Source organism: Tachypleus tridentatus, chromosome 10 (genome assembly GCF_004210375.1).
Source record: "Tachypleus tridentatus isolate NWPU-2018 chromosome 10, ASM421037v1, whole genome shotgun sequence".
Taxonomy (NCBI): domain Eukaryota; kingdom Metazoa; phylum Arthropoda; class Merostomata; order Xiphosura; family Limulidae; genus Tachypleus; species Tachypleus tridentatus.
Genome location: NC_134834.1, coordinates 53077161 through 53093106, shown reverse-complemented (window position 1 = coordinate 53093106; position 15946 = coordinate 53077161). Strand labels below are relative to the sequence as shown.

General features: G+C 30.7%; 1 protein-coding gene across 5 annotated transcripts in view; it reads left to right on the top strand.

Annotated features, from left to right (window-relative positions):
* Nucleotides 1–365: 365 nt before the first annotated feature.
* Nucleotides 366–15946, top strand: part of LOC143229285 (protein held out wings-like) — a 51491-nt gene continuing 35910 nt past the window's right edge. For 4 of the 5 annotated variants that reach the window (XR_013015775.1, XR_013015774.1, XM_076461414.1 and 1 more), the window contains exons 1-2: nucleotides 372–638; nucleotides 10819–10952. Coding sequence is in view for 3 of the 5 variants with exons in the window: in XM_076461414.1 (XP_076317529.1) it covers nucleotides 512–638; nucleotides 10819–10952 (261 nt within the window). In the remaining 2 variants the exon portion in view is untranslated. Of the gene's footprint in view, nucleotides 639–10818; nucleotides 10953–15946 lie in introns of all 5 variants that reach the window. The other variant, XM_076461415.1, reaches the window with a different exon arrangement.

The following is a 15946-nucleotide window of genomic DNA, read 5'->3' as shown; positions in this document are numbered from 1 at the left end:
ATTTGGTTAAATTCAAGCATCATCTGCTTTGTTTTGTATATATATATAAGGTGTATTTTATCTGATGGTTCCGCTATGGTGTTGAGCATGTTTTATGTACAGGCATATCGAACATTTGTATTTGTATTTCTATTTTATTTTTTAAACCAAATTATATAAAAAAGCTAATGCATCATTTGTTTTAATTGGTAACTTTAACTAATAACTGCGCTAATTTATTTAGATGATGTATAACCTTTGAAAGTCGTCGTATAAGAATTTTGATACAAATTGTGTTGTGGATAATAATTCGCAGTCATTTTGATACCCACGTAATGTAAGTGGACTATTCCGACGATTGCGCGTGCGCATTTAATAATAGGAGCGACGCACCCGATTTGGGAAGAAGATGTAGTAGTCTTTCAAAAAAAGATTAGGTGGTGGTGTTATATTGTTTGTTTCTCCTAATCTGTTAGAAAATTTTCGTGAAAACAAAATTGTATTGCGGAGTTGTGTAAGTGCAAGCATAAGTATGGGAGAGAATCTCAATAATAATACTCAGAATATTGCTGATTATTTGGCGCAACTATTTAAAGATAAAACTAAACTTGCAGCATTCTCAAATGTTTTCGTCCATTTAGAAAGGCTTCTCGATGAAGGTACGTAAGATTTGTATTTATTTACAAACTTATATTCGAGTTAATTTCGACATTGAGTTTGATATTTTAGGAAAGTAAGGTCTTTTGCTGTAGTAACTAACTGTTGTAGAGATTTCGCGGCGTATGATTATATTCTAGTATACATTTATAGTTTTAACTTTTACACATTTTTAACATGTGCAGCAGCAGTTTGTATCACTAGCGCCGCTAACGGGTAACACAACACAGTCACTTAAATTTACGTTGATTTTAATTTTATAATTATAATTTAAAATTAACAAGTTTTAAAGGCTTGCAATGTTATGACTTTTAAATGTCATACCTAAAGATAACCTATTATTCCTAGTAAAAAAATTGCCATGAGGGGTAGAAGATAGTATGAATTATTCGCATTGATAAAATTAATAATATCACTGTAGCACTATTGTAGCACTGAATTATAACACGTGAAATTTGGAGGCTGAAACAAAGTGAATGATAATTAAGTTCAACTTTGGATATTAATAATAAATATTTATTATTATTAATTGATTTTACATTTTTGCATACAGATTACACTCAGTATAGTTATAGTTTATACATTATTGTCAAAGTATCATTACGACTTTTACGAATGTTAATGTTAAAGAGTATCATTATCAAGTATGCAACAAATCTATTTGAACTAGTAGAACTAGATTACAGGCCTCAAACACATTTTCTGCAATTTATATAGATCAGGAAGTTGAAATCCATCTTCTAAATCTAAAACTGTGCAGTTTGTTTTTATCACTTTTAATGTTGTGGTATATTATCAAGCATTATTATTTTTGTTTTTCAAGTTTTTTTAATATTTATTTTTTAGCAGGTTATTACATGACTGTTGGTTTAGTTCTTATAAATGTTTGGAAAATAACATTCCAGCCTTGAAAGATTAACCAATATAATGTTTTTGATGTGTTATGACAAGAAAAGTATTAGTTTCAGTAACTAATATTTATAAACTTTGAAGCATCTAACAGTTGGCAATATGTAACTCATAAACTAAGCTATGTGGAATTTTCCATGATAAAAGGAATAAGTATTCTTTTGAATCCAAACATAATAGTTGAGTTAATGGTTAAAATCATATTTACTCACTGGGGAAAGATAATAATTTACTCTTTATCTGATAGAGGATTATTAGTATTTCAAAGAGGAAGAAAATTCAGCAGTTGATGGAAAAGAACAAAGCATCTGATTAAAATTGAAAGAGATCTAACTTGTACTTGGACCATTGTCAAAGTATTTTCTGTATAAAAAGCAAGATTCTTATAATTTGGTTTGAGTAACAAAAATAAAAAAAAATATTATTAAAGCCATTCACAGGTATAGATTACTCGATAGGTATTTGAATAGCTGGTTAAAATTAGTCATGTCAGCAGATCAGCCATTTAATGAGAAAGTAAGTGAAAGTTAATTCATAACTGTCTTTAATGGGTGTTTCTGTGTGAATACAGCTTTTTATGTGTAACATGGATAACAAGGGAATATTTCATTTTTAGTGACTGTTTTTGCACATTTGCCTTAAAAAAAAAAAAGTATAAACCCACCTGTTATTATCTAGGAAATTGTATTTTTCCTGCAAACTCCTATAAGATGTTGACCTCCACTAGTGCCCATAGAAATTCATAAATGAATCATCTTATTAGAAAAATAGTCATTTAATTGGATTGTAGTTTATCTTCAAATTTCAGATTTGTGAACTTTAACAAGATCATTTCTTACTCTTTGTCTCAAGAAAGATTGAGTTAAATGATCTTAATTTATCACTGCGAGATAATCCATTAATTTCATAAGTAAAACTGGGGAGATTTGCTTAATTAATTGACATAATCAGTAACAACTGAGCATTGATTAGTTTCAAGTGAGAGAACTTATTAATTTTAATTTCATAGATTGTTACACAAATATTGCCATTATTGATTTCTTATTTTCAGTGAAGTTGCATTTGTTGATCTGATTAATGCAACTACTCAGAGAAATAATTAAGTAATAGAAATGAGTATTTCTGTATTACTTTAATTCTAAGGTTGTTAAGAATCAGTCAGGAAGTTTAGAGAATGATAAAAGTTCTCGGCCATATAAAATTTATCCAAGGGTTTTGAATGAGGTTAAGGATTGGATAGGTGAACCACTGGCTACTATTTTTTTTTAATTCTTTGAATAGTGAGCAGGCCTCAGAAGATTAGAAGTTAGCTAATGTTCATGGGAAGTTATAAAATTTGTTTTAGTATTTATACATTTTTTAATCTTGCATCAGTGATGAGTCTTGTAAAAGATGCTTGACAAAGTCATGTTTAACTTTTTTAATAGTAAGGGTAGTTTCATCAGGGTCAAATATTACCTTACTGATCTGCTGAGATACTTTGAAGAGGTTATTGCTTACTTTGAGGGCACTAATTTGGATTTGGTATATCTGGTTGTTTAAAAAGAATTTGCAAAGGTACCACATAATAAAAGGTTTGTTAAAATATTATCCCTGTAGGTGGAGGGGATAGCTTGGCTCATTGGTGAAAAAAGTGGCTGGACAGAAGAAAGCCATGGTTTTTGTAAAGGAAAATGAGGATAGGCTAAGACCTCTTTAAGTTGTTTTCTCATTTAAAAAAAAAAGCTAGAATGATCTGATTCAATGTTTAAGATGAATAAAGTAATGTTGATGGAACTTTTCTTGGATGTAATGGTGAGAATGGTAAGACTAGAAGACACAAGTTTTGACAGATGAGGAGTTAACCTCAGCTAAAACAGATTAAGGAAGGTTAAGGACAGTATTGATAAATATTTCAATGATTTAGACTATCTTTTAGTGTTTTATTTTTTGTTAGAGTTTAGTATGGTGGATGGGATGACCCAGATGGACCAACAGGTCTCTTGTCCTTAAGTTATATGTATCTTTGTATGTGTGTATACTAATGTGTTGAAAATAGACATGCCTCATATTAGTGAATTTTGCCATTGTTTTAGATAAATGAAAATACATGTAATGGCAAAAATAATTTTCATACTTCAAGCAAAACAGTTATATGAAGAATTTTGGTTTATCAGTACCACCTATTTAATCTATTTTAACAGCAATAAAACTTAATCACCTGTAGCTAACTGTAATCTCTAGCTATAGTATTATACAAAATTTTCACCACATCATTTTATCAGATACTACTGTACAAGTCAACCCAAACATTAGAAGTGAGATCTGAGAGTTCAATATTTTATATTGTAGCTCTCAAATTAGGACATTAACCAAGTCTACAATTTTACTTGTATTGACTGTGATAAAAGGACACCCCAGTAAGACATATTTCAATTTTTTTAGGGAAATTCAAAATTAAGGCCTCTTTCTGGGCTAGATATCCCCCTTGCAATTACGTGGGTTGCACCTTTCTAAATCTGGCACTGCTCTCTTCTTTCCTATTTATCACTGTATCTGTTTGCAGGATACACCTTGGCGTCAGGCTCTAGCCTCCTCGGTTTCTAGGTTCCAACACCCTTAGTGACGCGGGAAGGAAAGTTCAGATAGGGCGTGCCCTGTAATGTTCTTGATATTTTAGATTTTATTGCATTATCTTGTTTAACGAAACCAACCGTGTAGTTACAGACCCGATCCGAAATTATTGCAGAAAAAACAGCAAAACTTTTCAAATATAATGTTTGGTACTGAAAACCAAATAGTATTTATTAGATGTGTGTTTAGCTTCAATGTAACTCGAGGAATGAACTTGTACATAAAGAAAGTTTAAAGACCGAAATTAAAACCGAGGCACGATACAAGTTGTTGAATATATATATTTTTGGGAATTGCTTCGTAAATACGCAACACTTAGTCTCTCCAGTTATATTTTTCGTTAAGTGTTAACTACATTAAAACGCGAAGTTTTTCTGTTTATCAAAGTTGTTAACTTTACATTAAATTATGAATCAGAATTCATTAGCGAAACTGAATTTAATTCTGGCTGTTGCAAAAATCGCTAATATATTTTGTTTCACGACTACGAAGTATGAAATATGACATGTGTACGAAGATATTAGTGTTTCGTATACAGTGCATAAAATGAGGTTGTTATAATTTGTTGAATTTAAGCAAATAATTTCTCTATCATTGGGTACTTGTGCACATTTAACACGTCACAAGGTGAGGTAGTAGAAATAATGTTTCACTTTGATTCCTATCCTACTGACAAAAAGTTGACTACCGTAGCAACTTGTTTGATCATTTTTGCTTAAAGAAAGGCCAGAAGCCGTTGCACCCATCAAAACGTTTTTTGAAAACAATTTTTGGAATGCAGTTGAGTTAGTGGCACCTTGATACGAACATGCTAACGGCTAAAAAGGGGCACGTCGGTATGCCTTTGGTATCTGAAGTGTTTCAGCTTTTCGTCTTTCCTCTTCTCGTAGTTGGTAAAGAGTCTGACGGTTCTCAGTGGCTCTGCTCAGGGCGATCTAGTGCCATCTCTATGTTGTAAATGATGACCTTGGGCTTTCGCGGGTTGTTAAGTGTGTATTTGTCTGGTTGTAGCAGCTTTTCTTAAAATGCAAACAATCATAAATGTAGTGTTTTCATGATGTTTTAGGACCCTTACATAGCGTTTTTTTCACAACTTAAAACTCGAGTCCTTTTTATTTTCACCCGTCACACCGATTACATCAGATATATTGCAGTTTGTTCTGATATAATGCGAAAGCAGTTGGAAAAAGGGTTGTTTTGGGTTTCATGAAAGAACTGATCCTGAAGTAGTTCATAAAATTATATTTCATGTACGTTTAAAACTTCTGAGATTAATAACAATAAAGGTTGGTTATTAGTTTATGAGAGTGGTCTTGCTAGATTTCTTTCTGATAGGGTTAAACTGCTCATCACTTTAAATTGTAATTCACATGACCAGATAATTTTATAGTGTGTTAGGATGCTCATTATATAAACTTAAACAATTTTATTGACATTTTGGTAATAGTTAAGAAAAAAACAACAACTTTACACTCCAGATAAATATAAAAGGATGCTTGTATTTAAACCTATGTTTTTACCTCTGTGGCCTTTTAAGGGTTAATAAGTGTATGTATATTGACTTTGAATAAGTTGCAAAGGCAAAACATTGGTTTAAATAAAAAAACATACTTTTTATTTATCTGGAGTATAAAAGTAATTTTTTTCTAAACATTGTATGAAAATGTGTAAATCCCTCCAGTATGCATTACAACATTTGAAAAACAGTTTGTCAACACTGAGTCCATGTAAACATCAGAGGACTTTTAAACATTTTATAGCAAAAAAGTTTTAGCATAATAAATGCAAAATGAAATGAAAAATGTACAGCATTTCAATAGTTTTATGTATATGATTTTCTGTTAGAAACAAAAGTAGCTAGTTTAAAAGGATTAACATGTTACTAGGCTTCTATGGTTAATCAATGAAAAGTTTGCTATTGAATAAATGTAAATGTAACAATGGACAAAATATCCTAATTTCAGTTGAAGGTTGAAATGACTGTCTGAACTATAAAGGATTTGAAATCAAATGTACTATTAAGTATGTTTTGCTAACTTGTATTAGTACAGTTCATTCTTGTAGCAGAATTTTTTTATGATAATTTTAGGTTCTTGTTGAGTTGCTTGGTATTTCATTTCAAAGGAATGATTAGGAAATATTTAGACTTTTTAGGTTATTTCATTATGTAGTATTTTCTTAATCAAAAGTATATGTGGAAATGCTTTTTTGGTGTCTAACCCTGATTTCTAAAATACTGCAGTCTTCTCTTAAATTCATACAACTTGTGGCTTCTACACCAGGAGACAAACTAATGAATAGGCCAATAACATTTGAAAAAAAGCAACCATGCCCTATTAAATACAAAAGACTAGAAATGCTAGTACATATTGTCTCACAAGTTATGATTTAAACATTAAAATTTGAAGCCTTAGAATCAAGCTAATAGACCTAAGATCTAATGTAAATTTTAGGCCTATTATAACATTATCTTATGCTGACACAAATTTCAGTTGATGAAAGCTAATGTACGAAAATATTTTAAACTTGTGATAAAAATATAAATGTTCTTCATAATTCTGATATTGAATACTTTTCATTTGTAATTCTGTTCTTCGACATGAAAACATGATACAACAGATCACATTTTTGGTTAAAGTCAAGGCAATTAGCTATAGCAAATTTAATGTAAGTAATTTGGTGGTTTTTTTTTACCCTAATATTTGCAGCAATAATATTTTTATGGTGAGCCATGCTGAAATCATTAGAAAGCAATTGTGATATTCATACTTGTATAGTTTATTGCTGTTGTGTTTGGTTTATACCCTTAGCTTTGATTGTGTTGATAAACTACATGTCAACAGATATGCAGAAGTTTTTAAGTAATGAATACAGTACCAACTGATTCAGCACACAATACTTGGCTGTAGTACAGATACTTTTGGTTTTGTAAGGGCTAAACTTGATTTTCTAGTAAGTACATAACTGTTTCTTTTACTGTCAGTGTCAATATTAAACATACCTTAAACCCAAAAATTTGGGTTATGGAATAGAATGTTGGCTAGCTGGAGTAGAACACATCTGGTTAAAAACTATCTGATCTGATATAGTGTCTTGAGCCCTTATACTAGTATATAGTCTATCCTTTAGTATACTTTAACCTCACATTTCATAGTTGAAATTTTGCAAAATCAAGTTTGACAGATACAGGCAGAGTCAAGGCAATCAAATGTCAGTAAATTCCTTTGTGAGCCAATTAAAACTAAGATCATTCATGAAATTTGTGGCATATTCATAGGATAATTGTTGATAAATTAGTTGGATTAATAACTTCTTACATATGGAAAAGCCAGTGCATTTTGGTAACACTATATTCCAGGAATGATTTTTGTTGTCATGTTGCTTGACAACAAAAGTATAACCTAATATTGTTGCTAGTTTATCTGCTGAAAATATAAACTGAAATATATAGACAACAAAACTGGAAAATATTTATTGATTTCTTAATTTAGTCTCCATTGATTAAAGAGTTTTGCTTTTTATTAACATTTGTGAGGTAATTTTCTGGGGGAGCATGCTCACTAAACTCCTAAATTGAGCTACCCACGGCAGTATGGGAGCTGCTTCTGGGAGTTTCTTATACTTTCAGTATGTTATTGTAAAACTTGGATGTCTATTCAAGCACCTCCATTTTGTATTTCCTATCTACATCACTGATGTGATAAAACATACTTGTAGTAAGTACTATGGGTGTTGGTGATATACAAGATTCTATATCTGTTAAATTAACTGAAATTTTTATTTGTTGCACTGTTTGTTGCATCCTGCCTTTGGTGAAAATATTACATCATTGAGTAATATAAATTTTGTGGTAAATAATCTGTTGTTCTTCCACACATTAAAATAAATATTTTGAGTTGAAATTGATTTATCTCTTTTTTATAAAAAAAAAATTAATTTGGATTTGGGATTGAATTTTAGTTAGCTCCAAATGAAAGCAAATGTGTGTCTATTTTCTGAATTATCAAACTATACTTCATCTGAATTATGATGTTATAATGATACCAGAACAAACATTTGTTATGTAATAAGATGAGATATGCTTAGTTGGATCATTTTGCACTCAACCATATCAGATTTTAAGTTTTTTTTTCCGACAAGCTTATCTTTGCAAGACTGCTTACATTAGGTCTAATCATCTGAAGTGACTTCTTAAATGGGGAAAAGCAAGACTCCTAATATGCCTTATTTTTCTACTTTTGTTACTACTTTTCCTTTCTTTTTAGACAAAAATTCCTGTTTTTTGTTTCAACTTTTTAACTATGTTTTGGGTTTGACTTGCATAAAATGCAAAAACTTGTAAAAAAGAAAAAGTTATACATATATATAGTCAGAATCTGGTGACTTATAAAAGCTTACAAGATAAGAAATCTACTTCTGTTTTCTGTTAAATGACTTGAGTGAATATAACCTTCATCTAAGTGAAATATTAAACATGATCAAAGACTCATTTAGCTCAATACATTTTGAGTTTTCAAACTGAAGGACATGCATTAGCTTTTATGAAATTGTGTTTATCTTGGTTATTGTTTGTGTAAGCTTTAGCTGCAAATTGTTTACTTTTTGAGTGTAAGAGTGTACATGTTTGTCATTCATGTCTTGAGATAGCCAGACCCTGGTAGTTTTGAGACATTATTCCAATTTTTCCCTTTCTTTAGTATTTGCTTAAAGACAATAGAGTCAGGTAATGTGACAAACAACAATTCTTTGAAACATGCACAAGGTATTAGACACAAAGAACTGAGGTGGAGTTTAGTTTTAATCAGCAAAAACTTTGCCCTAGAACAGAGGAAACATCTAGTAGTGTTTAGCTTTTTGTTTTTTCAACATTATTTCTACACTTTATACTAGTTGCTATTCATCTTGTACAGTGAAGAATGTTTTCAGATTTTGTTCTTAAGTTATCCTTACTATTAACCCTAATTTTTGTAAAATTTTACCTGATTGAAGTTCTGACTTTTTGTGTGATTCCTGTTGGAAAGCATGCAAAGAAAATCATGCAAAAGAAATATAAACTATTAAGAAAAAATTTTCTAAAAGTGAAAGGTTGTAGGGCTGAGAAAGATCAGAAGTTAGAGAGCATTTAGGATGAAAAAAATCTGTATTCCATTACACATACAATGAATTCAAAGTGTTTATACATATTGTGGTGTAATACAGTAATAAGTGATGCATATTTTCTTTCAATTCCAAATGCTCTGATTTCTGATCTTTTTCGATCTCTACATTTAATCTAATTAAGAATAAAATTTTGTTAGTAGTTTCTGCACTTTATACAAGTTGAAGCCTCGACTTTTTTTGGTGAATGGCACAATTTTACCAACATGTTCAATCCTATTCTATTGGAAGCCATACTATAATCTAGAGAAATTATTTCTTGAACCAAGATGAGTCATGACCATGATACTGTTTGGTGCAATGCAAAACATAGAGTATAACTACTTTCATATAACATGCATAATGGCTTACTGATCAGACCTTGATTAATGTTTAATTGCATGAAATATTACATATTTAATAGTCTTTCTTAATAGCAATGACATTGTGGTTTAGTACTGTATTTTTTTATCAAATGTTTTTTGCATCTTATTATTAATTCATTCCAAGTTAGGTCTTTGTTTTCATATTTGTTACTTTTTAGTTTGCAGTTTTTCTTGTATTTTACAGTATTTAGTCTTGTTTATGAAGTCCTCTCTGCTTTCTCATGTGTTTTCTATTTAACTGTAATATTTGTTATAAAAAATGGTTTCATCTTTCTCTATTCTCAGATTGTGAGCACTAGCAATATATTTCAAAACACTATTTTATTAGATCTGCAATGATAAGGCACTATCCAGATTGACAGTGCTACTTAAACAAGCAACATATTTTTGTAGATGCAGATAAACATAAGATCTCAAGTGTTTGCTCTTCTAAAACATGGAGGTCAAACACATCTTAAGTGACTTTTATGTTTCTAACAGGTCAGTATTATACCTTAAATAACCATCTTTTGTTTTTCTAACAGCCAATGGAAAACAATATATATCTTAAGTGAGAGAACTTAATAAAAATGCAGACAATAGAATGAAATCACTGATTTAATTTTTATTCAGTTGCATACAGGTATGTTTACCGACAGATTCAATAAAACTCTTGTACTTGGTATTCATATCTTAAGTTGAGCTATCAAGAAGTTGATTAAGAGCTTTCTTAATGGTAAAGGTATATTATAAGTATACAGTTTGTATGTTTCAAAATGTGTCTGACCTGATAATATTATCATCACAGGTTCATTAATTGTATTGGGAAATATTAATTTGCATCATTGCATATATCTCAGGCTGTACCTAACCTGTTGTGGATCAACTGGATTCTAGGTTTGAAAGGCATATCCTAAAGAGTAGGGAAGTGTTTTGATATGCATACTGGAATGAGGCACACTATGGTTTGAGCTACAGCTGATAGAAAGGAAGCATGAAGTTGAAGAAAATCAATGTTGTTGTTTCTCAGCCCATTTTCTAGAATTCAAGAAAGATTATTCAAACTTTAGGACAGTTTTAACAATGTTTGTGGTATTGTTTTTATCTTTTTTTTTCTTGTAATATTGCTAAAAACTAAATGTAAATACATTATTTTCAGAGATCTCAAAAGTCAGAAGCTCCTTATTACAGAGAAATGGAGCAAAAATGGAACCAGTTGTTTTACCACCACCAGAGGGTCAGCCTATTACTCTTCTGGAGAAAGTTTTTGTTCCTGTTAAAGATTATCCTGATGTTAGTGTATTTCAAAAACTTCTTTATTGATTAATAAGAAATCTTGTTAAATGTAAGGTTTGACAATTAGACATCTATCCTGAATACAAGTGTTTGCTGACCAAATTTAAATCAAAATGAATTTTTGATAATTTACTTCCCTGTTCAATGTAACTAAATGTCATCTTAAACAATAAATTGTATTTAAATATGTTTGTCAGGGTAAAGTAATTAAACCAAAAGTGTATCTAAATCTGATATTCCTGAAATTTTCAATTAGTTTACTGAAGGTGTTATATAAGCATGCCAAAGTAATGCAAAAGTAAATTTTATCAAGACAGTGATAGTATTAAATTTGCACTTATTCCAGTTTTTATTTATTTATTTCTTTACTTATTTATTTCTATACCCTAGAAATATTTCTTAAGATTATTAGGATTCTGAATAGTAAATTGAATCACAAGAGAAAATAAACTTAATTTGTAAGTTTTTATGGTAAAGAACAATACAGAGGAATTAATGGTATAGTACTTGCACAAGTAAGTGTTCTACATCACTAAAATTTGAAGTACTTTGTGTGTTAAATTTGAAACACCAAATGTTTGACCACCTATTAATTTTTAAAACTTAATTTTTTATATTTCCTTTTTTAGTGAAAAAGTAATACTTTCATTGTTAAAATCATTGGTTATAATGTATTTGGAATTACAGCACTTGTTTTTAAGCTGTTGTATAATGGTTTGTGTATGTGGTAATATTTAGAGCTAATTGTAATTCCATTTAGTCTGTAAAACAAATTAACAATTTTTGTATTTATTTGAATTGACTGACTCAGGTGTTAACATTTAAGAATGTGTTCAGAAATGAAAATAAAACTAACTTGTTTCTTTACAGTTTATATAAATTTCATTTGAAAACTGAAAAACAGGAACTTGTAAAATGTTACCTTATTGTTAGTCACATCAGTTATTTTCTAAAATGTGTTTTTCTCATAATAGTTAACAAGAAAACTAATGGAAAATTAAAAGTATTTCAAACTAAGAATAAACTATTATCTGTATCTTTACCATTGACATTTTGGGTGTACATTGCTTACTAATGTTTCTGAAGGATACAATGTTGAATGGTCTTAGTGATATTGTTATAGGATAGGCTAATAACACCTTATTCCATACCACAAATAATTATCTCCCTATACTTCATACTGTCTGATTAGGATGCTTGACTTGCAAAGTGAGAGTCTCATGTTTGAGTCCTCATTACATTAAACATGCTTGCCCCTTTTATTTATTGAGGCATTATGATTTGATGGTCAACCCTACTATTCATTAGTGAACTTGTAGCCAAAGAGTTGTTAGTGGGTGGTGTTGACTGTCTGTTTTACCTAATAGCACAGATAACTCTTGTATCTTTGCATGAGACCAAACTGACCCAATACTTCTCCATTTCTGAATTATTTACTTGTTGATGGACTTTTGAGTTATCTCCAATGGAGACAGTAAATGAAGCCAGAAGTTAGTGTTTGTGTTCTGGAAGAAAGGTACATTATGTAATTTCTTTGTTGTTACTTTCATTAATAGTATTGGTTAGAATGCTGAATATGTCTAATTTTATTAATTTTTTTATTATACTTTAATTGTACATTTTTTTATTTGTATTGTTAGGACTAACCTGAAACTCTTAAGCTAGCCAAACCATGAGGTATTTATTAAGAATACAGCATAATTAAAGTATATTGAATTAGCTGTTCTCATTACCAGGTGGAATTTATGACTTGCTCTAAATAGGTAGCTTGCTCTGATGTGAAATCCATATTAATTAGAAATTTGAAATTTCAGAATTACATTTAAACTAATGGTAGGTTTACAGTAGTGAAATTTAAGGTTTTTTTTTATTAATAAAGCACAGCAGGTTGCAGCAATTATCATAAAACTAATGGATAACTGTTAATTGTGTGGTTCTGGCTATATGTTTAAAATTGGGTAGGTAGGTCAGAATTTTTTAGATAATTTTTTTAATGAAATGTTCATATTTTCCACTTTTTTCTTGTAGTGTTTGTTACTTTATAGGTAGGAATTGTGGCTACTGCAGTTCTTGATTAAAGTACCAAAAGAAAATAAAGTTTAAATTTACTTTATATAAAATGAAACTTTTTGATCAACAATAAAAAGATTTAAACCACAAGGTGATACTATTCATTTTTTTCAAAACATTTGTGACAAATTTTGGAATTCCTGTAACATAAATTATAGAAAAACTAAACTAAAATATATGGATTTTTTTAAAAATTCAAAAATAGTAATATTTAGAAATATTTTTTGCATTTTTTTTTCTTTTCTGTGTTTCATGAAATTTGGTTAAGTGTACCTACTTTGATAAAGGAAAAATTAGTAAGTGTCTAACATTCCTTGGTCCAGAGAGATTTAAATGATTAAAAAAAACCAGTATGTTAAATATGTTAAATTGCTTGAATGATATGGATTATATTGGAGCCACAATATTATGTTTTGTATTTTTTCTTGAAGCCATTTTTTTTTAGGCCTCTGGAGGAGGTTGGCCTTAACACATTTCTTGAAGTAGCACATCCCAAACTTCCTCAGTTCATGGCACCCTCAGTATCTCAGCAATTTTTTCATGGCACTCCTAGTCAAAAAGGAAAAACCTAACAGTTCCATTTATTAAGTAGTTAGATTCTAACAACTTAGTAGCCATTTGAAAGAATAATACACATAAATTGAAAGTAAAAACTATTTTTATTTCATTTCTAAATAACTAATTACTAATGGGATGTGTGCACCTGTTGAGTACTTGACAGATTCTCAAACCTCGGAATCAAACCCTTATTTCCTATTCCACAGTGATTTACATGTAGTACTTGCTTTCTACTATAACAACTACCTAAAACCCAGCTTTGCAGAGATATGATGTTGCAAATGGAATTAGGGTTTGCTGAGCTTAAGCACTTAGCAGCAGATATTCATCTTTTACTGGCATCTAAGAATTGGTTAGTTCTATGCTGCCAAATTTTGTTTTAAAGTCTTGTCACAAGATAGCTCAGTAAGATTTTCTTCTGTAGAGGTAAATTTAGATGGGGTCTTAGCCTTGAATGGGTTTTGGATCCATGCAAACTTCTCCATATCTTCTGGAAAATAGTTTTCAAACCAGTCACTGTGCTGTGTTAGGTGCTTCTCAAAAACAGATTTTACTTTGTGGGTCAAATCAACTTCATTGGATGTAACAAAATACTGCAACCAGACTTTGCCACCATCTTTATTATTTTTTCTTCTCCATAATAGTAACTTTTCTGAAGGCTGAAACCCTTTCTGTGAGTTTCAGAATGTGTTGCTTCTTTGCAGAGAGAGATTCAATACATTTAGGTTTTCAAAGAGATTGCACAGGTTTGCTAATTTTGACATAAAATCAGTATCCAAGAAGTTTTTAGCACATTTGTTTTTCTTTAAGATAAGAATAGTTTCCTGTTGTAATTCAAACACATAGGACAGTACATTCCCATGGGAGAGTCATTGTGAGCTACAGTAGTACAACAAAGATGTGTGCTCCTTGCAGTTTTTAAAAAAAACCTTGCCTTTTGTGACAATTTTTTTTTGTAAAGTTTACCACTTTCAACATGCTTTCCAGGGCTGGGTTCAGTGGATGACTCAGATGCTATGATGCAAGGGCTTCCAGTGGGTCCACAATGCATCAAGAACTTTGCTTTTGTGAGTGCCTGCAATCATCCACAACAGTTGAATATAGAGTGAGTGACCACCATTGGTACAGATGCCAATGCACTTAGTCCAGTCTAAGTTGTTTTCACACATAAGTGTTGAGGACCTCAAATAATTCTTGAGCCTTTGTACCTGCAGTGATATGTTTACAAAAGAAGTCTTCCACAATTTTGTCACCATCCACGAATTTGAATCGTGTGTAGCAAATCAAATGAGCATCCTTGTTACTATCTGTCTCCTCATCTAGCTGTAACCTGAATTACTTCCCTTTCATTTTATCAATTAACTGATTGTTGAGGTCTTTGACCATGTGTTGGATTCTATGACTGATAGTATTGTTGGATAAAGGCACCTTTGAAAGCAGCCTTCCTGCAGATTCATCAACCATAATGTTCACCATATCCATTGCAGTCTGTAAAATCAGTTCTTCTATGATGGTGTGAGGCTTTTTACATTTTGTGACTCTATATGCCACTTTTTAGGATGCTAGCAAATTCATTGCTTGGTATTGATGCTTGTTTCAAAAATGTACCTTTTTGTTATTTCAATTATTTTAACTTTCTGGTAAAATAATCATGGGATTTACTAGCCATGTTAGGATGATTGATCTCTAAGTGGTGGTTTAGTTTACTTAGAAGCATGCACTCTGGGGCCAAAACTCTTAGACATAATACACTCTGTGGACACTCTTCATGATTGACCTCTGTTGAAGTAAGACCAAAATCTAGTTAACTGTTGTCATATTGCCAGTATTTATGTTTCTTCACAACTTTACCACTGGCCTGTGGTTTACCATCTTTTTCTTCGCTTTCACACTTATTAATGTTTAAAAATCTTTCCATTTATATGCACAAGGAATAAAAACCAATAAAATAATTTGCTGAACATTGCTAGACTTTACAGATACTTTATTGAAACACCCTTTAGTTATTTCAATTATTGACAGACCTGGACAGTTGGCAGGTATTTATGTACAAAATCTAAGAAACAAGATAGTTTGAGAAGTTACTGGCAGACAAAGTACAAGTAAACAAAAACATCTCAAACATTTGAGAACGTCATTGAAAGAATTGTAGTACGATCTAATGTTAAAACTGTGAACTCCTTGAGCTAGTAGTTCATGTGGTGTCCTACAGATGTCTATCTCTGTTAATTTTGAAAATTTGAAACATCCTGGGGTGCTGCAGCAAACAGTTTGGGAATCATTGTCTTGAAGTAATGCTCAATTTTGTGATTTATAATGTTTTATAACTTTGTATCATGCCACAAATGTTATCTATAAACTTG